The 22369-nt window shown below is 45.3% G+C and overlaps 1 protein-coding gene across 1 annotated transcript in view; it reads left to right on the forward strand.

Annotated features, from left to right (window-relative positions):
- Positions 1 to 22165, forward strand: part of sema6cb (semaphorin 6Cb) — a 114407-nt gene extending 92242 nt beyond the window's left edge. Inside the window, exons 17-20 of the mRNA XM_071904903.2 lie at positions 5131 to 5189; positions 5695 to 5745; positions 9235 to 9390; positions 19672 to 22165. Coding sequence (XP_071761004.2) covers positions 5131 to 5189; positions 5695 to 5745; positions 9235 to 9390; positions 19672 to 20996 — 1591 coding nt within the window. The 3' untranslated portion in view covers positions 20997 to 22165. The remainder of the gene's footprint in view (positions 1 to 5130; positions 5190 to 5694; positions 5746 to 9234; positions 9391 to 19671) is intronic.
- Positions 22166 to 22369: the final 204 nt, after the last annotated feature.

The following is a 22369-nucleotide window of genomic DNA, read 5'->3' on the forward strand; positions in this document are numbered from 1 at the left end:
AGAGAGACAGGAGGAAGAAAAGGAGGGAGAGAGAAGAATGAGAGTAAAGGGAAAGAGGGGGAGAGAGGATAAAGAGAAGGGGGAGAGGGAAAGAAGAGGAAGGAAAGGAGGAAGAGAGAAGGAAGGGTGAGAGAGAGAGAGGGAGAGAGAGAGGGGGAGACGAAGAGAGAGGAGGAGGAGGAAGGAAGAGGGAGAGAATAGGAAGAAAGGGGAAATATAACAAAGAGGGAGAAAGGCAGAGAGAGACAGGAGGGAGAAAAGGAGGGAGAGAGAAGAATGAGAGTAAAGGGAAAGAGGGGGAGAGAGGATAAAGAGAAGGGGGAGAGATGGAGGAAGGGAGAGGGAAAGAGGAGGAAGAAAGGGGGGGAGAGAACGAAGGGTGAGAGAGAAGAGGGGGAGTGAGAGAGACAGACGAACAAAGGGAAGGGGGAGAGATGGGAAGAAAGGAGGGGAGGAGAGAAGAGGAAGAAAGGATGGACAAAGAGGGGGAGAGACGACGAAGGAATGGAGTGAGAAAGAAAGTGGTGGGGAGGGAGGGGATTGAAAAAAGAAGAGGAAAGAAGGGAGGAGGCGGGAGGAAGAAAAGGAGGGAGAAAGAGGAGGAGAGAGATAGAGGACGATGGGAAGAAAAGAAAGAAGGATGAAAGGAAAGGGGGAAGACAGAGGAGAAAAGGGAAGAAGGAAGGGAAGAGGAGGACGAAGGGGATGAGGACGGGGGGAGAGGGAGATTGAAGAAGGGAACAAAGGAGGAGTGAGAGAGAAAGAAGGATGACAAAGGGAAGAGGGAGAGAACAGGATGACAGAAAGGAAGGGGAAAGAGGGAGAGCGAAGGATGAAGGTAAGGGACTGAGAGAAGAGGAAGGAAAAGGAGGGAGAAAGAAAGAGAAGGCAGGGGAGAGAGAAAGAGGGAAAGAGGAGGAAGGAAGGAAAACAAAGAGAGAGAGAGAGAGAGAGAGGGGTGAACTGATGTGAATCAGGCCCAACAGAGCTTCAGATGCTGCAGCTCATAAAGTCAGATGCAACCTGGGACCTCTCTCTCTCTTTCTCTCTCTCTCTCTCTCTCTGCGCCCCCCCACTCTGCCCCCCCCCCCCTCTCTCTCTCTCTCTCTCTTTTTCACTCTCCTGTGTCTCATGCACTCTGTCTCCTTTTTTTCCAGTCCTCTCTCGCCCAGAGGTCCAGAGGTGGCATAAATTTTGACGACTGATTTGGGTTGAGACAGAGGAGAAGAGAGGGAGAAGAGTTTTCCACGGCCTTCTCTCTCTCTCTCTCCTTCCCTCCTTCCCTCCCTCCCATAGGAACATGGCGTGGCAGGGAGGCTCGACTTTTCTTCCTCCACCTTTCTAGGTCTTTTCTTCTGTCCTCCATAACACATTTGACATAATATCTTACGGCCAAAGTACGATTCCAAAACAAATGAACGCTGAGGACAAATGAAGATCCCAGAACTTTACTTGACAACCGAGGATGCGTTCGATGAAGAACGAATGGGAATCCTCGAGATTCACTGCGAGAAAGTCTCGTCGGGTCCAAAAAGCGTTATAGTCTATATAGCACAGAGCCGGTTGAAACACTTGGGGGAAATGAACAGCTGTGTTTCTAAGGGCGCATGTTTGGAGTTGTTTATTCAAACTCCTTTACATTTTCTGCTTCAGTTCTGGTCATTTCTGCAGATGAGAACGCCATCCAAACTCGAAAATAACGGCACTGAAACGCCTAAAAATGCAAGTTTCTGTCCTCTAACAAGAGAACTTAGTTAGTAGTCAGAACGTAATCCAACCAACTACAGCAAACAACCCCCAAAACGCAAGGGTTTATGGGTAGAAGGAGACAGACGTTGCCATTTTTTATTGGCTTTTTTAATCGTCTTTCTATTGTCTTTTTACGTCTTTTATCCTTTTATGTTAACTTTATCTTAATTTTATCTTACTTTTATTTTATTTTAACCTTACTGTTTATTTTGGTTTTCATCTTACGATTATACCACTATTTACTTGAATGTTGCTCTTTTCCACCTCTTGTTTTATTGCTTTTTAAATCCATATTTTGAGTATTCTGCTTTTATTTTGTCTGTCAAAGCACTTTGTAAACTCTGTTTTTAAAGGTGCTATATAAATGAAGTTATTATTATTATTATTATTATTATTATTATCTGATAGCCAGCAGTTCCTCATGCTTGGAAAGCCTAGCAGAACAAAATGAAGTCCGGACTGATGCTCATGTTCAGCTATTTCTTCATGTGTTTTTAACTGGTATGAACACCACAGAAGAAGAGACAGACAAGTCCATCCTGCTTAAATAAAGTTAAAGGGAAAGTTAAAGGGAATCCTCTATCCCCTCATAAAAATCTCTAACCTGGCAGGATGGCAGGTTACCAAACCTCTGTCCAATAAATGAGCTGTTTGTGAGTCATGTGACTTTTGTTTACAAGCCCCGGTTGGCTTGTAACTGGGCAGCGTGAACCTGAACGAACCGCAAACAAAAGTGCAACAAATTAAACTTTCCCACTGAGGTTCAAACCAAAGAAAACAAACTGGAGTCGCGTGATCGCACCTGAATTGATGCCTCGACGTCAAGCACACACTCCATCTCAAACTGTAAAGAGACGTCCTCATGTTTTTGTATTCTTGAGAAGTTTGTTCTCCCCTAGACAACTTGGGAAGAACGTTCTCCTCAAGGACACAAGTATCAGCTCGGCATTCTGGGATTTGATAATCACCTCCTGTCTCACGCCGACTCTCTGCTTCCTCTAGAAAGGTAACGGAACTCAGAAGAGAAAAGGGGCTATAGTGAATAACACAGGGTGTAATTTAGTGTACCGGGTGTGTGTCTGTGTGCTAAACAGACACTTTGCTGCAGGTCCTACAAACACACACATCTCTAAACCTGTCAGTTGTCAGCAGAGTTGCTGCTTTAACACACATTGAAGAGATTGAGGTGATTATTTTTTTGAGTCGCTCTCTCCTTCCAGCTGAATTCGCCGTGTTCTCGCTCCTCTCGCTCTGTTCGCCGGCTCATCTGCTCCTGCCTCCAATTTAGACATCGTTTGTTTCTGGCAGAAGCTGAAAAGTGTGTGTGTGTGTGTGTGTGTGTGTGTGTGTAGAAAGAAAGTCAAAAAAATATGTTTGTGTGGTAAGATTTTACCAGTTTTGTTCGTCTGTGTGTAGAATGTGAGTGTGAGAAGTAGGTTTGTGTGTGTGTACAGTATGTAGCTGTGTGTAGAATGTGTGTGTATGAGAAGTATGTTTTTGTGCAGATTGTATATTTGTTGGGAGTTTTGTGTGTGTGTGTATCGATGTTTGTGTGTAGAATGTGTGTGAGAAATAGGTTTGTGCGCAAATGATGTAGTGTGTAGTATTTGTGTGTAGAATGTGTGTGTGAGAAGTAAGTTTGTGTGCAGATTGTGTGTGTGGATTTGTTAGAAGTTTGTGTGCAGACTGTGTGTGTGGATTTGTTGGAAGTTTGTGTGTAGTGTGTGTGTGAAGTAGGTTTGTGTGCAGATTATAAGCACTTGTATGATTTGTATGTAGATTGTGTGTTTGTAGAATAGATGTGTGTGCATGCATGTAGTATTTTTGTGTTAGTGGGTAGAATGTGTGTGTGTGTGTGCATGCAGAACCATTATGCTTGTGTGTGTGCTCCTGTCTGTTTTTTTGATTGGGGTGTCGGTTCGATTCGGCGTGTGGGAGGATCGTTGGCATCGATGCTCGCTCGCTCCGCCGTGCGTCAGCGCGATCTCATCCCTCACGCGCCGAGCGGCTGCGTCGGGATGCGCGTGAGCCTTTGATTTCTGATCGACTCGGAGGTGAAAGATGACGCGTCTGTCGCTGGGAGAGCGGCGCATCACTCGTCGGCACGTTCTCATCAGTGCAGCAGAAAATCAGAATCAATAGGCGTCACGTTGGGTTTCTCCTCGGATAAGAGAAATGACTCAAACGAGGACTTTGGAGGATTAGGATTTACCCATCTGCACTGCGCTTCATAATGTGAGACAGAACATTTGAGCTTTTCTTTTCCCTTTCACTAAACTGTGCCTCCGTTTTCCATCGCTCAACAACTCCAGATGAAGCTGCTTAAAGTTAAATCACAAAGTAGAATAAATGTATACAGATACGATGACATTGGTGCAGAATAACACATTACATACAATAGACTAATCTAATTATCACTGTACAAATATTCATTCAGCATTCAGTCACTATGTGCTTCCAGCAGCATGTCATACAGCGAGCACAGGTAATGCAAGGTGTTCTTTTACAACAAGACCTTGGCTTGCCATAGTGTGTCCCTTTCATAAAGCTGCACAGCCTGTCCTTCCTTCTTCATATCCTGGAGAGTCTTAAAGGAAAAATCCACTCTAAAACACTTTTAAATCCATTCTAAAACACTGCTATTGGCGATGTACCTTGCATTTCTGGGTTGTTCCCATCTTGTTGTATTTTTCTGCGATAACTGCGATCTAAAAACGGTAAACGTCAGGTTTTGGTGTCAGTCCCTCAGAGTCAAAGAGCGAGGGTTTCTTTCTAGAGCCGCCATTTTGCACCAAGAGACGTTCAACAATCATACAGGGAGAAATCCATCGTAGAAGAGGAGAGAGACCAATTTCTCCACCCACTGGAGCAGGAGAGAGACCAGAATGCAATGCAGCCACAAGACATGCTGGGTTTTAAGTAATAGGCACGGTCACATTCTGGGAAATGTAGGAAAACACCAGCTGAAGTAGAAGTAGACGAGGCAGACTTGAGGGAAAGTGGGTTCACCAAAACAGTAAACTTCAACATTTCACCACAAAACAACTCCTGGAATGAACTGAACATCACAAATTGATGATCTAACGGTGCAAGAGGATCCAGTATCCAACTTATCTGGACTTGGCCCAGAAACAAATACACAGCGCAAGACACAAACACTGTGACCTCGGCCAGACACAGAACAAATTAGATTTTGTTTCGGTGCACTTGCCTCCCTGCTTCCCAGCTTTCCTCATCAACAAAAACAATTTTAGAAAGCCTCAACAAGGTGCCTACTGGAACCCAATGAGGCTCTGTTAAAAATGGATTGATGAAATGGATTGACGCAGTTTTACTGACAGGACTTTTTTTGTGTGTGTGTCTGTCTTTCTTTCTCTTCAGGAGCGGGTTTGAGCAGGATGTGGAGAACGGCTACCATCAGTACCCCGATACCTGCCATGGTATGGTGGAAACACTTATTTATTCTCAGACTGACTCTCATATCCAATAAAGGCTGTTGCAGGAAAAACCTATTGACTGTTTCAGTTATTGGATCCCGATGGCAGAGGGACAGCAGGCGCAAGTGATTGCAAATCTAACAAATTATAATGGAGCGTTACAGTGTATTCGTTTCCCTGCTTCAACAAGGGCAGCAATTCAGTTCACGTTGAAGGAGCTTGAAGAGTAGTTTGTCCGCCCCCATTCACAGTCCCTGCAGGAATACTGTTCCCAATCTTTCTGTGTTAATTAAGCAGTCATTTGCTCATAGAAGGGTTTTATTGTGTAGTGGGATGTTTTCAGCTCTTTTTGCATGTGTCACGGGTGTGATCAGGAACACAAACAGGACAAATGAAGGAACACTACTCTCCCATTAGAAATGAATGAGAGTTGGAGGCAAAAAAACAGGAATCTTGACAGATGACATGCCTGATGTTTTTTTTGTTTTTTTCTCTCTGTCGTCTCCAGATGTCCTGGCAACCACGCGCAAGCAGAACACAGCAGCAGATTTGGCGTATGGTCAGTAGACATCTCTTTACCTTTTTACTGTTTAGCTGTCTCAACTGTCTTAGCTGGTAACACCGAGCGCTACAGGCCGAAGGTTAGCTAGCTGAGCACCAGGAAGCAGTCTTACGCCCGAGTAGGAGGCCGGGTGGTCTCGTGGTTAGAGAGTCTGTCCCGTAGCCAGAAAGGCCGCCGGTCTGGTCCCTGCAGCAGAGCAGTGTGTGTCTGTCAACAGCCGTTTCTCCTGTCAAAGTCCCTGAGCAACCTGCTGCATCTCATCAACCCAAATTTCCCCTAGGGGATCAATAAAGTGCATCTTTATCTTTATCTTTATTTTTATCTCAACCTGCTCACTCATTGTAAGTTTATCTGGAAAAGAGTGTCAGTTTTACACTACCAGTCAAAAGTTTGGACACACCACATTTTCCTTTTATTTTTACTATTTTCCACATTTTAGAATAATAGTAAAGACATCAAAACTATGAAATAACACAAATGGAATCATGCAGTGACCAAAAAAGTGTTCAACAAATCAAAACTATCTTATATTTTAGATTCTTTAAAGTAGCCGCCCTTTGCCTTGATGGAAAGGAAAATGCTTTGGAAAGAAATTCATACATAGGATCAACTTCACTATTTATATTTGTCTAAGAAACAAATTTAAGCAGAAGCCTTTAAATCAAAATGGCTTTAAGAGAATGAAAAACACAGAACATTCAATCAGGTGTGTCCAAACTTTTGACTGGTAGTGTATGCCTAAAATGTAAATGTTATTCAGTTGGTTTGCGACATGAGAGGTTACAGCAGCTTCTGTGGCAGCAGAAAGGCGGGTGCCACCTCTCCCTCTCACCCAGGCTGACAGCTTAAACATTGAAGCCATTGTCTCAAGCGACGGCAGCATCACTCTTTTGATGGACCAGCAGCTCCGCTGGCCAGGCTGCCTAATGCCCTGTATCAGGAAGGATCATCATCCCTGTCACGTCCCATTACTCCCCCGCTGGCCACACAGTGGAGCCTATGGCATGGCCGGAATAGAAATAGAAATGCCGGCTAGCCGGCTAAGACGAGATGGGGAAGCGGCGTTAGGACAACTTCGTAACACTGAAACATTCAGAACGAGTGGTTTTTAATTAACGAACTCTTGGACTGACTCATCCACTTTCATCTACACAGCTAAAGCACCGGCTTCAACTCTTTCCCTAAAGTTTTTAAGACTTGCTCAAAGTCAAAGCCCTTTGTCACCGGACAAATTGGGACATGGGGGAGCTAATGGTGGCGGTTGATCCGGCACAGTGATTAGTATCAGCGCTGAGTCCATCATGCGGAAAGATGTCAGCCATTATGGCCCAACAGAGCCATCCATCCAGCATCTCTCAGCCTCTCTCCATCTCCCTCAGAACAGAAGCCACTTTGTCTGCCGCAGGCTTCGCCCCAGTCCTCCAAAGTCCCACAATGCCTCAATAGTCTGTATAGCCTCCCTGCTGGAGGAATTACCACTCAGTAGGTAGCTCGATTTGATGAGCAACCCCACCGCTTAATCCTGCGGGGCTCTTACCACCCCGACGCTTCACCGCGCTGTTTGAAGTTCTCAACACGCAGTCAGATTCTGTCCCTCTTGCGTTTTTTTTTTTTTTTCCCCAGCTGAATCACACAAAAAGCCTTTTAAGTCCTCGCACTGAAGATCAATTATCAGCTTTCCTACACAATAAAACACCCCATATGCCGAACAAAGCTGTTGTCGCATGGGGGCTTCCGGTCCCCGTTCGAAAGCGCTCCAAAGGCGGGGACGCTTTCTTTCTTCCTCTTCCCTGTCACCCAAACAATCGCAGCCCGCCGAGGGAAGGGCGTGAGACAAACGCTCGCCTGCCTAAGTAATCAAATGCTTCTCTGTTGCATTACGTGCTTTTTTTGTACTTTTTTCAACAGTAAAGGAGGAAAAACAATATGAACCCTGCACGCACACTCAGAATAACACAATTGTGATAAATTGAACTAATAATACAGTCCTGGAGCTATTGTCCGGCGCGCCAGGGCCAAACACCCCCTGGTGTGCAGTTTTAATTTGCCTGGCACAGATGGCATACTGACGGGGCACCTTATTCGGAGCGAAAGCTGTCAACTGGCACACACACAGAGAGAGGGAGAGAGAGAGAGAGGAAGAGAACAAGCCCTTCTCCTCCAGTCTGGGCAGGCGCTCTGCAGTATGCTAACATTATGGCTGGCTTATTAGTGCAAGAGCCCAAGCCAATAACAGTATGCTGCATACCAGACCTCAAGGACAAACACTAATGGAGAACTAAGAGTGCAATCATGATGTGGAGTGTGTCATCGAGATAAATGTGTTTGATAATACAAGGCCTGTGGCAGCTAACACGCGGTATGTTTCTTGGCACACGCTTGAAACGAAACCCAAATGTGGCTGTCGTAACGTTAGCTGCTTCTCCTCAAGGTGACACAGTTGCCTGTGAAACAACTTTGGTGAGGTAGTGGAAAAAGAACTGTGGTGAAAACCGCCACCTAGCCAGCTACCGGTATCTATTTCCACTTATCTGTGAAAACACTTAGCGGAGCGCAGCAGCGGACGCGGTGGAGTTTTAACAGTGTTAGGAGTTCATCTGCACTAGAAGAGCCGCTCACGGAGGCTGCAGCCAGCTGGACCGGGAACTCGCTGTAAAATGGGCTGGAGCGCCGGGGTTAAATGATTTCTCAGTGGTTCACTAACAAACAAAAGGCTGCAAAGTTTGAAAACCGAAAGCCAGCAGCTCACTCAAATCATGATTATATTGGGCAGATTTGGGCAGCAACTCGTGTTTACTCTGCTGTAATTACAGGGGGGTTTGATTTGATTAGTGTGCCCAATATGGCTTTTTATTTTTTCTGCAGCTTTTGTGAAAAATTCCAAAGCAATTCACAAGTTCATCGCCTGTTGTAAAAACTTGCAAGTCACAAAGTTATGATAATCTGCCTTTTGACAAGTGCTCTCGTTAGACAGATAACTCCAAAAACCAAAAAATGTGTTCCCTGACAGTTTTTTAAAAGGATGTGAGGCATTTTTTTCTGTGCAGAGTGTGGTAATAGGTCAGCATAGCAAGAAATATTCTAGGAGACTAGTGGATCTGTCAAAGCAAATGTTGGAATGGCAAAATCACAGTTTTTCTGGAGAGATTTCCTGGTTATGGGCATTTAACAGCTGGTGAAGGAGACATTCCAGAGCTTTAAATCATTTTGTACCTAATGAGAAGTGAACCGGTCCAGGATGCATGAATTAACTTCTGCTCTTTGCACTCATCATGTTCCTCACTGTCATCAAGGGGGACTTTTATGTTTAAGCGGTTGACAGTTGTGACAGTAGCCTTTTTTTTCCATTCAGGATTCACCCTGATTTCTCTGAGGTACAAAGCCTTTGCTATAGAACAAGTTAATTCTCCAGGCTGTTTTTAAGTTTCACATTTCACTAATCGCTCACTTTGTTGCCCCCTCCTCCCCCCTTCGCTACAACCACAGGGAAGACCACACCCACAAGCGCCAGCACAACCTATCATGGGGCGGCATTCCCAAAGGAGGCAGGTGACCCTGAAAGAGGTACAGGTCCTGATGGCCCTCCCCCAGTGGGGGAACAGGGGTCACCTGACTCGGAGCCAATCAGTGTGGAGATGGAGGGTAAGGGGGTGGGATGTGTGTCTTTCGTGAACTCTGACCTGCAGAGGATTGCACTGCTGGGCCCTGTTCGCTTCACCGTACACGTCTAACCAGGCTGACTACTAACACTCTCACCGTACCGTAGGTCAAAATGATGTTTCACTCCGGTAAAACGTTGGCCCATTTTTAGCACGCATGCCAGCACCGTATGAGTTCAGTCATCCGCCCATGCTGCCTGCCCTGCGTTTCCATAGCGATGGCACTCACTCGCTTACTCTTATTTCGAAAACCTACTGGTGTTGACACATTCAAACTACTGCGACTCTGATATTATTTTTTACTCTGTTCATGGTCGCAGTTTTCAAAAAAGTACATTTGCCAGTTCGCAATTACTGAGGACGATGTGCACTACCAGTTAAAGGTTTGGACGCACCTGATTGAATGTTCTATGTTTTTCATTCTCTTAAAGCCATTTTGATCCAAAGGCTTCTGTTGAAATGCTTGAAATTTGTTTCTTAGACAAATATAAATAGTGAAGTTGATCCTATGTATGAATTTCTTTCCAAAGCCTTTGCCTTTCCATCAAGGCAAAGGGCGGCTACTTTAATGAATCTAAAATATAAGATAGTTTTGATTTAACACTATTTTGGTCACTGCATAATTCCATTTGTGTTATTTCATTGTTTTGATGTCTTTGCTATTATTCTAAAATGTGTAAAATAGTAAAAAATAAAGAAAAATGTGGCGCGTCCAAACTTTTGACTGGTAGTGTGTACCTAATAGTCGAGGACAGGAGAGTCAAACCATGAGCCATGGAGGGCCGAGAGTCTGCAGGTCTTCATTCCAAACAAAGACTACAGCAGGTGATTTCACAGATTAGTTCCTCCTGTCTGGTTGAAGGTGTGCTAAGCAGTTAAATCACCTGCTGTAGTCTTTGGTTGGAGCCAAAACCTGCACACTCTCGGCCCTCCGTGCCTCATGGCTCGACTCCCCCGGTCGAGGAGATAAATAGCGGTGGTGAGAAACGGCGAGGGCGGCTCATGTTGGAGGTCGACCGTTCACGAACTCAATGGGAGGCGTGCATGCTAATATGTGTAAATGTTCTTCCAGGGTGAAATATCACTTTCAGTAGCTCACTAACACTTAACTCTCTAGTTGTAGCAATTTCCTAGTAAAAGCCAGCGAGCATTGCTAATCGGTTTTTACCCATACACCTCATTAGTATCCAGCATGATATGACATGATTGATAATTTCCTAGGCAGCTTCACTTAATGGTTCCACTGACTTAAAGCGCTGCATGGTAAGTGTTTGATATGATCGCTGGCCGCTGCATACATACTCACTACACAGAGAGATATATGGACAGAACGTTTCCAGAGAGACTGCTAGAGGAGGATGTTGCTGTTCGCTTACTTTCAGCCATATATCTAGATGTGCTTAGCAAAGCAGCCATGAATTAAGAAGATTTAATCACTTAAATAGATACTGCATCGGATCAAATTAACTCCTCAAATCAAATTGAGCATCCAAGTCCAAACAAAACTGCTCCCTCATGCCCTCCCCTCATCTTTTATTTAGCTTGTCAACGCGCACAAATTCCCTTCCTGTTCTTCCTACGCACTTATAACTTTCAAATCACAAACCACCTCTCGCTCTCTCTCTCTCTCTCTCTCTCCCTCTCACACTTTATATGCGACCATTTACATGTATTATTTACATTTTAGTCACTCCGCTAATGTTATTATCCAATGCAGCTAACATTGAGTGAGCCAGTAGAGGTTCAGGGTCTTAATTAAGAAAACTTCAACGGGATGCAAACACTGTTGTAGGGATCAAACCTGTGACCTTCCAGCTGCAGCACAGTCTCTTTAACCCTTGGAAACTCTCTAGGAAACTCCAAGCAGTGCCTTGAATATTCAGTTAGATCTGGAGACGTGTCTCTCTTGTCATTTCTTGCATTTTATACATTTAGTTGCTGCTCCTTTTATAGAATAACATTACAAGCTACCAAGAGTAGGGAATGCAAGCCTCAGAGCCGCAGCGCCCACAAAATATTCATGCAAGTCTCGAATGATCATGTATGATAGGGAAGTGCCAGGAAAAGAAACAGGAGCTGAGGAGAGAGGTAGAACGTTTTTTTTTTGTGGGGTTTTTTTCCCTTCTTGAAGACAAGAGCATATTCCTGCAAGTAGAGGAAGAAAGATATGAGCGAGGGGGATGTGACTCAGAGAGGAGAGGGTGGTGTGAAGCATTTTGTGCCCTCTCCTCTCCTCTCCTCTCCTCTCCTCCTCGCCGGCTTCCGCTGGCACCATGTCAGAAGTCCATAAATCCTCAGCTTGTGAGAGAGGCTTCCATTCTCGCAGACAGAGTCTCTGGCTGCAATGATGAGCCACTCAGGCTCAAATGAGAAAGGCCCATAACAAATAAATAACCAGCAGGGGCCCGGGGCAGCGAGTCGGACAGCCGGGGGCGGGGGGAGGAGGGAGGAGGGAGAGAGGGGGTTGTAAGATGTAATAGAAACAGCAACGCAATCTATTTCGGCCAGAGTCGGTGGCGCTGCCGGTTCAATCAGAAGAGCTGGGCGGCCGGGTTGATAAGGCAGGAGAGGAGCCGTTTTGGAAGTAAGGAGGGCATCCTCTCTCCGTCTCACTCTCTCTCCAACTGTCTCCATCTCTCCTTCTCTCCGTCTGTCTGCACCTCCTACAGAGGTTTTGCAGTTACATCACATAATGTCCTGGCAAGCACAGCTGGAGGTCCATCTTGACAGTTGGCTGTATGCAAATGATGGCTGAAAATATGACAGCTGTTCAGGAAAAAGAGAGATACCTGAAACACATTGGAGAACACATGAATAGAACCCACATCTAGATGGTCATATAATTTCCAGGTTGTATCTGTAAGCCCGCTTTATAAATGTCAACAAATGCTATAAGCTGTGCTGTAAGTAAAAGATACAAAGACAGTCATTCACTTAACACATAAGCCCTGTTAAACCCAGCCACATCTGTGTTTGTTTTATGTAGCACAGGCCTACAGAGATAAAAAATGTAAGGTGAAATATTCGCTCAGATGTGGAAGCTGCATTGCATTATGTAAACACCGGGGCAGACTAAAAGGCAGGGGCAGGAACCTGTTGACCTCCTGCTATTTAGAAAAATGCCAGCAGTCAGGTTTCACTAGTGCTGCTCCTGGCAGGGGAATACGCCCACCACTCCATTGTGTGAAAACACACAGATCCGTGTGTTAGCAGAACCGCGTTGCACAAGACACCGGCGCTAGACCTCTCTGGTTTGTTTTCTGTCCCTCTCTCTGCCCTCCATTGTGATCTGACCTTTTCTCTGACTCTTCGGCACATTCAGATGAACCAGTGTGGGTTGGACCAAAAAGCCCCGGCTAGCGGCTAATTTAGCTGACAAGCGCTGGGAGACGGCTCGATAATAGAATCAAGTGAAGCCGGCGTTCTGAAACTCATTAAAACACTATAGGAGGAGCAGAGAGTGAACTCGGGCTGAACCTTTCCATGAAGAAGGGTTGGCGTCCTAGGGGGGACATCAATGCCAGCTAGTTTTCTAAAGAGTTATTTATACTTCTGAAGACCATGGCAACAGACACCGTCTGCATCATTTCCTATCTAGGCATTGATACAGCTCGGCTTGTGTGTCCCCTCTGCCCATCGCCACATTATCCTCTCCCCGTAGCTACATTTGAAGGGCTTCATTCCACATCAATATCAATTTTTAGAAAAAATGTGGTTACTTGAAATTCATCACTCACTAGTTGAAGAAAGTACATGAGTCATTCCTCAGCAGTGCTAGTGAAATTGCCAACACTTCCACATTCTTCCAAAAACTGTTTTACTCTCATGTCAGCAGTAATTGTGAGAGTAGGTGTCACTTTTTCAAAGAGTAGATATCTCAACTCGCGAAGCTGCACATATTCAAGACGTTTCAGAACTTTATTAGAGGTATGTTAGGGGTTAGGTGAGGCTGCACATCCACAACATTGTTCATTGTGACTTTTCATTCGGCTCATTCATTTTGAGAGAGCTGGCCATTCTTCCATAATAGATATATCACTTAAAGTCATGATGCGCTCACACATCTTGCCTCAGCTTTTAAAGTGTAACTGCCAATTTCGACTGCCTTAGTCATACGCATGCTGTAATGGCACTTATTAAAGGTCACGCAAAACGAGGGCATTTTTCCCTCTAGCTCACCAACACTTTACGGCAATTATGAGTGACATCATGTTTTACTACAAAAACACAGTCTGCAGTGCGTGCTGTAAAACCCCCCTAAAAGGCATTACACACACAGAATACTTCACTTTCCATAACCGGCAATTTTAATGGCTTTTTATTCCATGATGGCTGTTGCACCTCGGTTCAGTGTCAGGATTTAGAGCGATGTTTGACACAGGCGGTCAGTTGTGAGCGTCACAGTGATCCGCGGGGCCCACAGTGATCCATGCAGTTGTCCTGGCTCCTAGCCCCTAACCCCTTACCCTTTAATCTGTCTCCTTGACCTCTGGGGAGTATTTCTCACTTTTACCTGCCTGTATTTCTTTGTTTTTCAGTTGGACTAACCCTTTAGCTGTACCTGCCTCCTTTGTTGAATTCTCTCTCCTCTCGCTGAACCCTCTCACCCTCCTTTTTACGATCCGTCTTTCCAGTTTTAGAGCCTATGGCGGAAACTGCGCTCAGGTGTTTCAGTGGCCTGCAAGCAGTTTCTCCATGGCCGGTCTTAAAGCAACAGTTCACTCCAAAGACATTCATAATAGCTGTTTGACACAATGTGGATTTTGTTTTGTAGCTCTGTCTTTACGCTAAAATCCAAGATAATTTGGGAAAAATGAATGCACTCATGGTACTGTATGGCACTTTGGATAAAAGCGTCCACCAAATGGAATATGCTACATGTTAAGAAGTGGGTTTCATCAGTGCAGGGTCTTCATCATTATTAGTTATCAAGCTAGATCACTATAAAAATGATTTGTAACATAATTACTTGAGAGAAAACCTGGACTTTGGTGTGGACTGTCTCTTTAAGTTGGTTGGTAAAGCCGAGGTTCTTCCAGTGCCGCCTTCCCCTCACAGATATGTTATCACAACAACAGTTGGAAGTTGGCATTGGAACTGTTTTGCTTTACCAGCCACTAAATGGCAAATACACAGCTGCTTTTTTAGTTTCTGATGCAACTGCATGTAAAAGGGTATCACACAATGCATGTGCTCTGCCTGGTTTGATAGCTTGTGATAAGTTTATCAGATGCCACATCAACCCAACTGTCTGTTGTATGAGTGTGTAAAACAAACTGTGTTTGTACCATGCTGTGGAATATATTTGGAAACTTAACTTTTTCTTTCAAAGCACAGGTGTAGTTATTCAAAGACGACTTATAAATACTGTGGGTCTGGTTGCCAGATGCTGCAGCACGCTTAATTTACCAGTATTCAATCAAAACTGTAATGAAATCTATGCTCTATATGCATCAACACACCTGGAATGAAATGCAGCGCTCATTACCACTACTTTTCAATTGGAATGGATCCGTTACATTACGGCATATCATCTTACCTCATGTGCATATATTAAACTGCATCCAATTGGCTGTGCACTGAGGTGGAATATTATGCAAATTCGTAATAACAAGTGTACATGATTGAATTCACTCACTCAACACCCAGAACTCTGCGCACACACAGCCACACGCACATACACTCGCGTGTGTGTGTGTGTGTGTGTGTGTGTGTGTGTGTGTGTGTGTGTTCACGCACACAATAACGCTCTGTTTGCTAACCATGTCTGTCAGTGCACAGACATCAGGTATTAAAACTGTCAAATTACTAAAGCTCACAGCAACAGGGCAAAGCTGCTCTGTTTTTCAGCCAGATTTGAAAAAGAAAATAGTTCATTATTTCCCAATCTTGAACCTCTGGGAGTCTTTCAGGTTTTAAATTGTTATTTTTTACTGTGGAAGAAATAAATCTCTGGCATTAGTGGGGGGTAATGCTCGCCTACGAAGCCTGGGGCCATTTTGTCTCGTTGCCTTCTCATTGGGATGGAGTAGCCATTAACGGAACAATTACACACGCTCCTAAGCTTGGAGAAGCAGAAACTAATTAGGGCTATTTTGGAACGTCTTCACTTGTCGCACAAAAATAGAACACAAGTTGTTCTCCAGGTTACAAAGCTCTTAAACGTACCCTTGAGAAAAGCCTGTTACAATGGAAAAGTTATGTGCAAAAGAAAAAGTTGTCCCTCCTATTCAAGTTATTTTGTATTAAATCTGACCTTGAAAGTGTTTTGTGAGAAGAAATGTGGCCATTCCCTGCCTGGCCATGTTTTAAATTCCAATTTTGTATCGTTCTGATGCTTTCATGTCCCGCAAGAGATGGAAAAGAAAATTCCTTTACAATTGAGCAAATATGAAACTTCAAAGTCTGGAGATTAATTGGTGTCATAGAAAAGCTTATGGGTGCTGTATTGTTAATGAAGTCAATTTAAGATGTCTGTGAGAGCTTGCAAAGACAGCAGCCGAGTGCTTAATCGCTCACATGCTTAACAGAAGTTGTCACTCCCATTGTAATTTGTTTTCAGACTCAACTTCATCACCTGCAGGAAAGAAAAAAAAAAAACACTTCACACATAACAACAGCCAGACACTCCTTGCGTTATTTCCCCCCATGCAAAAACCACCTCCAATTAGTAAGATGCGGCATAGGCAACGCCGTGTAAAGCTTTCGCCCGCCTTACATAACCTACCGCGCTATCTATTTTTAACAATATGGATGCAATCACAGAGTGTTTCTCTTCCTACGGTGCTGTGGAGGAGCGCGAGGCGAGCGGGGTTGTTCTCCTACCATAACACAGCTGCTGCAGAGCGCCAGGCTTCAAAACCCAGCAGAGTGACGGTCTGTCACTCACCCCGACTCGTCTGTCTGTCTCTCACTCTCTCTCTCTCTCTTCCCCCAACTCCCCATCCTCCTCCTTACAATCTGCTCCTCGCACATTCTCCTGCTCTCTCTCTCTCTCTCTCTCTCTCAATCTCCCGCCTTTCCTGTCATTTTTTTTCCTTTTTTTTTTCTTGCTCTCTGGCTTTCATCCTCATTCTCTTCGTTTGCTCTTGCTCCCCTATCTCTCGGATCTTTGAGTCCTCGCTCATTCACTCCCCTCTTCATTGCCAGTTTGTCACCAAGGTTGAATTTTATCCCTTCATCTCCCTCGTCTCCCTCGCTGTCACCATCCCTCTCCCCTTCCCTCCCTCGCCTCCACTCACGCAGCCCATCTGTCTTTTTACCTTTTGGCAGACTTGGGTATCTCTATATTAAGCCTTCGCTGAGCCGAGACCATGTCGAGTTGACACAGAAATATAGTGCGACAACGTAAGAGAGGAACACTGAAATCGACTCAAACTATGTAAACAGTGAAGAGAAGTTGCGAAACGACTGTAAAGCAGCTTTAATTATCGCGTGTACCTCAGGCGCCGATGGCCCCCCATGCACAGACTTCTAAATTCGGATTAAATATTTGCTTCGGTGCCGACTCCCGGTTCAACCACAGTTGAGTTTATAATTTCAAGACGGTGCGATGAAAGCCAAGTCGGTGTGTACACTTGGCCTGCTTTGGATGCACCTCCTGTGCGCCACCTAGCTTCTTGCCAGTCCGTCCTTATGATTCACAGGGTATTAATTTCACTGTGACCGCGGCACCATATGTCCCGCGTACACAGTGATTGAGTCATCCGGCCCGCTCGTGAAACATGTTGTGACAGGTCGTTCGCGGGTTCTGGATTTGTTTACCTCCCCTGTGCATTTCACCCCCTACCACGGCGCTTGACTCATACCCCTCAACCAGGAGGAACCCTTCAATAAGCCTGGACCCACAGCGAGGGGGGGGTGAAGGGGGGGGTGAAGTGGGGGGAGGGACCGTCCAGGGGGAGCGGATGAGTCACAGGTAGCTGGGAGCAACGGGGGTGACAGCGGGGTGAAGCCACACAGAGAAGTGGGCATCCTCTTTCCCCCGCTTGTCATCGGCCCGCTGCGATCAGTCGGTGCCGAACACCTGGAGCCGCACCGCCGCGGTGGAGCTGACTGGCAGCCTGCGGGATATGAGGCCCAAAAAAAAATAAATACATGGATTGTTGAAGATTAAAAGAAGAGGTATTAGCCGGCTTACTGCGGAATCGCTTTTGATTGCCTCTCCCACTGGGATTGCAATTATGATTTATGACTTTTTAATGTGGCCATAAGCCGAGGCAATCATAAGGAAGAAATGGCTAAAAGTTGAGGATTTTTAATTTGAAGCTCCATTCAAAATGTTATTCCCAGATAGATTATAGTGTACCGTAGTATTAACTATTTTATCTCTCTTTAGGGAAATGATAGCAAAGCACCCCTCACGAATGAAAGTAGTGATGCATGAGGATGAGATAATAAGCCTCTAAGAGCACATCTGCTCAGAAGTCTTCCTCCAGACAATGAAGAGCAAAAAGAATTGAATAACTTCCACAGTAACTTCATGACCTACATAGTAAAACTCATTTTAAAAACAGTGAGCCAGAATCTGTGTACATGCAGATCCATCAAGACTAAAGAGATAAACCTTGTTTGATTCTAATTTTGCCATATCTCCTAACTCTTTTGTAATAAGATGCTGTCAGAGGAAAGCTTTAATCGTGACAAGAGGCGAATGAGTTGTCTTTCTCCATCGTACATCTTGTAGTTTGCACGGTGTCAGGTGCCTTTGAGACTTTATCCTTGGTCTGACGAGTTTAGATTTCACTCATTTGTGCTTTTTGTCTTGTGTGGATTTGTGATGAGATTTTACTCAAACCTAAGTCTTTGTGATCAAAATTTGAAACCTCTGTGTTATCCATTAATATTTGTCTCCAGTCACATACACACAGACACACTGGAGAAGAATCTGGATTGTTAAACAAAGCCTGTTTGCTCACACACACAATTACCTTTTGCAAGATTCACTCAGGCCTCACTGTCTCAGGAGTAGATGTTTATCGATTCTATTCACACATTTCATTCCACTAAAATGAAATCATTTAGAGATGTCGAGTTGTAGAATTTCTTCACTTTTGGACGAATGGCTTCCCACACATAAACACCTTGATGCACAGAGCTCCTTCATGAAAAGTCTTGATGTTATTTACATCTCTGTCAGAGGCTAAACCTTATAATCATGAATTTCTTCATAAGAATACATTTCCTTTAGACTAAAGTGCCTTCACTCTGTCAAGTCTGGGCCAAGACAGTTAGTAATTTCAGAGAAAAGATTGAAATCCACTCTAACGCAGACCTAATTATTGAACGGATCTCCCCTATACTCATCCCCCAATCATCATCATCATCATCCTGAACATCTCATAAACTACCATTAAGCCTGATTTGGGCTCCATCATTTTCCATTACGATGCCTAAACGAAGCTTTCATTAGCCGTTGAATTTAGCTTGTTTGAGACACCTGCATTTTTTTCTCTCCGTAGTGCAGCTTGGCCGTCCCCCTCCGCAGACTAATCAGTTTCACAGAGGCTGTCATTAAGGGGCGAGAAAGGGGCCTGACACCACAGATGGCAGAAGCCTCTTGCAAATGAGCTCTGATTACGAGAGGTGGCAGGTTTCACTCCTCTTATCGTTCCTGCCTTTCACGCCATTAGGCAAACACAGTGTTAGGGTCACATCACCCAAGGACATTTACATGGTAGATTTACTTCAGCAAAGTAACCTTGTGTTTTTGGTGCACTGCCGTCCCCTAAGCCTCCGTTTGAAAGAAGTTGACAACCTCATTTGAGTCTGTGTTGGCAAAGGCGCCGCACTCGGTGAGCTATTGGGTAGACCTGTTATTTTTGGCTCGTTCATCATACCAGGTGCATTCGCCCCTGATCCACGCATTGGAAAGCACAGTCTGTGAAAATGACATCAGGCTCCTGCTGGTGTGCGCCTATCAATATTTAAAGCCCCAACTCATTTCAGAGTTGATTTCTCACTGACTAGGGAGCTCTTGGCCTCTGCCACTCTTCCCACATCTTAGAGGAAAGCACAGGTCCTGGCAAGAAAGGCTTTATTGATCTATTAACAGTGGAAGGGAAGGAGGCCAAGAGCTTAGTTCAAACACCTCGCCCATGCTGTTTCCCACATAGTGAAGCCCCTGTAAACACAACCTGTCCATCCCAGCTGCTACTTGACCTATATTAGCTCTTGAAAATGTGTGTTTTTCCCTCTGACTCAATCAGTCAAGCTTTTTTGCTGAAGTACTTTTCTTTTTTGCTGTCTTTTGTGTCTCCTGAAGGTGTGAGGCGGCCTCCAGAGGTGGAGAAGACCAACCACAGCGTCCACTACACCCTCCTCATTGCCTGCGTTTTGGTGGCCTTCGTCCTGGGCGCTTTCCTCTCTGGCTTCCTAGTCTCTTGCTATTGTAACCACACGGGCCACAAGACCAAGAGACTGGCCAAGGATCCTGAGGCCCCCATCCCTCACGCCCTGTCCCTCCGCAGCCTAGCCAAGCTCAATGGCCTGCTGGACAGCCAAAGCAAAGACGACAAACTGGAGGTGTCCTCTCCAAAGATCTACAACTCTTTCTTCCCTAACAGCAAGGAGCATCATCCACCAAGGAGAAACGGCCATCATGGAGTTACCATGGGAGACCTGGTTCACCCACACCACCTCCACCATTCCTCAGAGCTCTCTGGTCTGCCTACACCTGACTCTACCCCAGAACTGCCCATCAAGAGCATGAAGGCCTTCAAGAACCAGTGGGAGAAGAACCAGAACTGCAACAATGCCAAGGAGCCCAAGTCCCACAACATGAGCTCCAGGCCCAGCTCAGCCCTGCTTCACCAGCAGGTCTTCCCCTACTCCCATGGCCTGTCCAATGGGCAGCCACTGGTCGTAGGTCCGCTACATCCGGAGGAACGCAAGATCCACAATGTTGAACGTGTGTTATCCCAGCAGCCCTACCCCTGTTACTCACAGAAGGTGATGGAGGTCACCTCGCTGGATGAGCTGTTGAAGCACATCCACGAGGCAAATGGCAGCAAGACCTCCCAGCTCATGAGCCCATCTGGTCTGATGGCCAGTGGCGGTGGAGGCCAGCTAGCCTTTGCCAACCGCATCCAGCCTCAGATCCCCGAGACGGAGTCGGCCCCCTACTACAGCTCATCCACTTTACCCCGAGACAGCCTCACCCGACGCATGGATGTTCCTCCGGACATCCCGCCGCATCACCAGTCCACCCTGGAGAGGAGGCACTCCTCCCAGAGGCACTCGCTGATAGCTGCGGCCACCAAGATGCCCAATGGAGGAGCCGGTGGAGGAGGAGGGGGGGGAATGATCCCTCGGCAGCACAGCTTCAGCCAGCGGAACGGCGGGCCCCACCAACCTCCGCCTCTCCTGGCCCGGATGAACTCCACCGGCAGCGCCTGTGAGGTCCACTACCCCCTCATCCCCAACGGGTACCTGACACGCCAGCACAGCTACAACAGCGAGCAGCAGGAGGTCCTCCACCGGGGCGCTATCGTCCGCCGAACCTCCTCCCTCAAGCCTGATGTCCCTCCCAAGCCCCTGTTCATACCTGCCACATCCCCGGTCAACCCACAGGGAAAGTTCAACTACTGAGGGAACGGAGGTGGACTACTGGACTAGAGAGGGAGTCGCCCTCGTCCTATCCTCTTAAAGGAACTTCCCTTGAAGAAATGCAGAGGGTTAGAGGTTTCAGACCTTCGCCAGAAAACACGACTGATCGCGTGGCAGCCATTGTCACTGTGGACAAAGCCTCAACCAAACTTGTTTTTTCCCTCCTTTTTTGTCCAACGAATATCTTTGTACCATATTGGTATTGCTCAGCTACTTGCTTATAGAACCGCTGACTTGGGTGGCGTGACGCCACCACCTTATATTAGGCTGCCAATGTCCTCAGTGTGGATTTACGATGCAACTTAGTTTTTGGAAGCGTTGATGTTGAAAAACTTTACACATCAGTCATCTTTAAGACTTAAAAGCCGGAGGCTCCCGCAATGCTTACAAGTTAGACTCTTGCTTTTGCTTACCTTTTCTGATGTAGTGTTGGTAACCAGTCCCGACCCACCCCACCCTCGAATGTGTTTATATTATGCATGTGTGTGTATATATATGTGTGTTTATATCCACACCGTATATGTATACATATACATATGCAGTACATGTAACCTGTGGTGAAAAGTCAGCAAATTCCCCTAAAAGTAGTTATGTCTTTGCCTTACTATACTCTACTCATCTTTGGGCATATCAAATGATCCCCATAGAAACACAGGCCGCAGCACTCTTGGTATGTGGACAGCTCATGTCTTCAGAATACCAAATCATGCACTCCAGGAACAGAATTCATTGTCAATTGGCTAAAAAAAAAAATTGAACCAAATTTGATAACACTGAGATGAGAAAGGAAACCCTTCAACAAAGCAGCTATAATAGTCTTTTCTCTTTTCTTTTCTGGACTGATGTTTCTGTCCGCTAACCTGTCGCAGATGTCAGGTGAGATCTTAAATGACAAAGTAGGGTCAGTTAAAGTTCCTTTTAGATTGTTGCTGTCAGATTGGTGCTCCACAACTTGAGTGGCCTCTACATCCTCTCAAATGGAAAGAAACATATACAGTGCTTTCAGATATTTTGGACCCAAAGAGGACAAGACAAACATGCCATGCCATCTGGGAGAATGAACATAACATAGAATGGACTGCAGTTATTATAATTATTAACTTTGTGGCTATTGGTTGTAAATAAAGGAATAATTACTAGCCAAATTTTAACTGTATGTGTAAATGTGTGCCTTATTTAATAATAGTGTGTGATATGGGGATAGGGGTAAATGCAAGGAGCTAAGATGGCTACTATGCTATATTGTAGATGTTTCATTTTATATGGTCGTCAGTATGTGTCATATCTATTGTATATTTGGGGAGTTTCATTCCAAAATGAGATATTTGCCATTTAAAAATTTGTCACCTATTCTG

This window comes from Centroberyx gerrardi, chromosome 12, assembly GCF_048128805.1.
Source record: "Centroberyx gerrardi isolate f3 chromosome 12, fCenGer3.hap1.cur.20231027, whole genome shotgun sequence".
Taxonomy (NCBI): Eukaryota; Metazoa; Chordata; class Actinopteri; order Beryciformes; family Berycidae; genus Centroberyx; species Centroberyx gerrardi.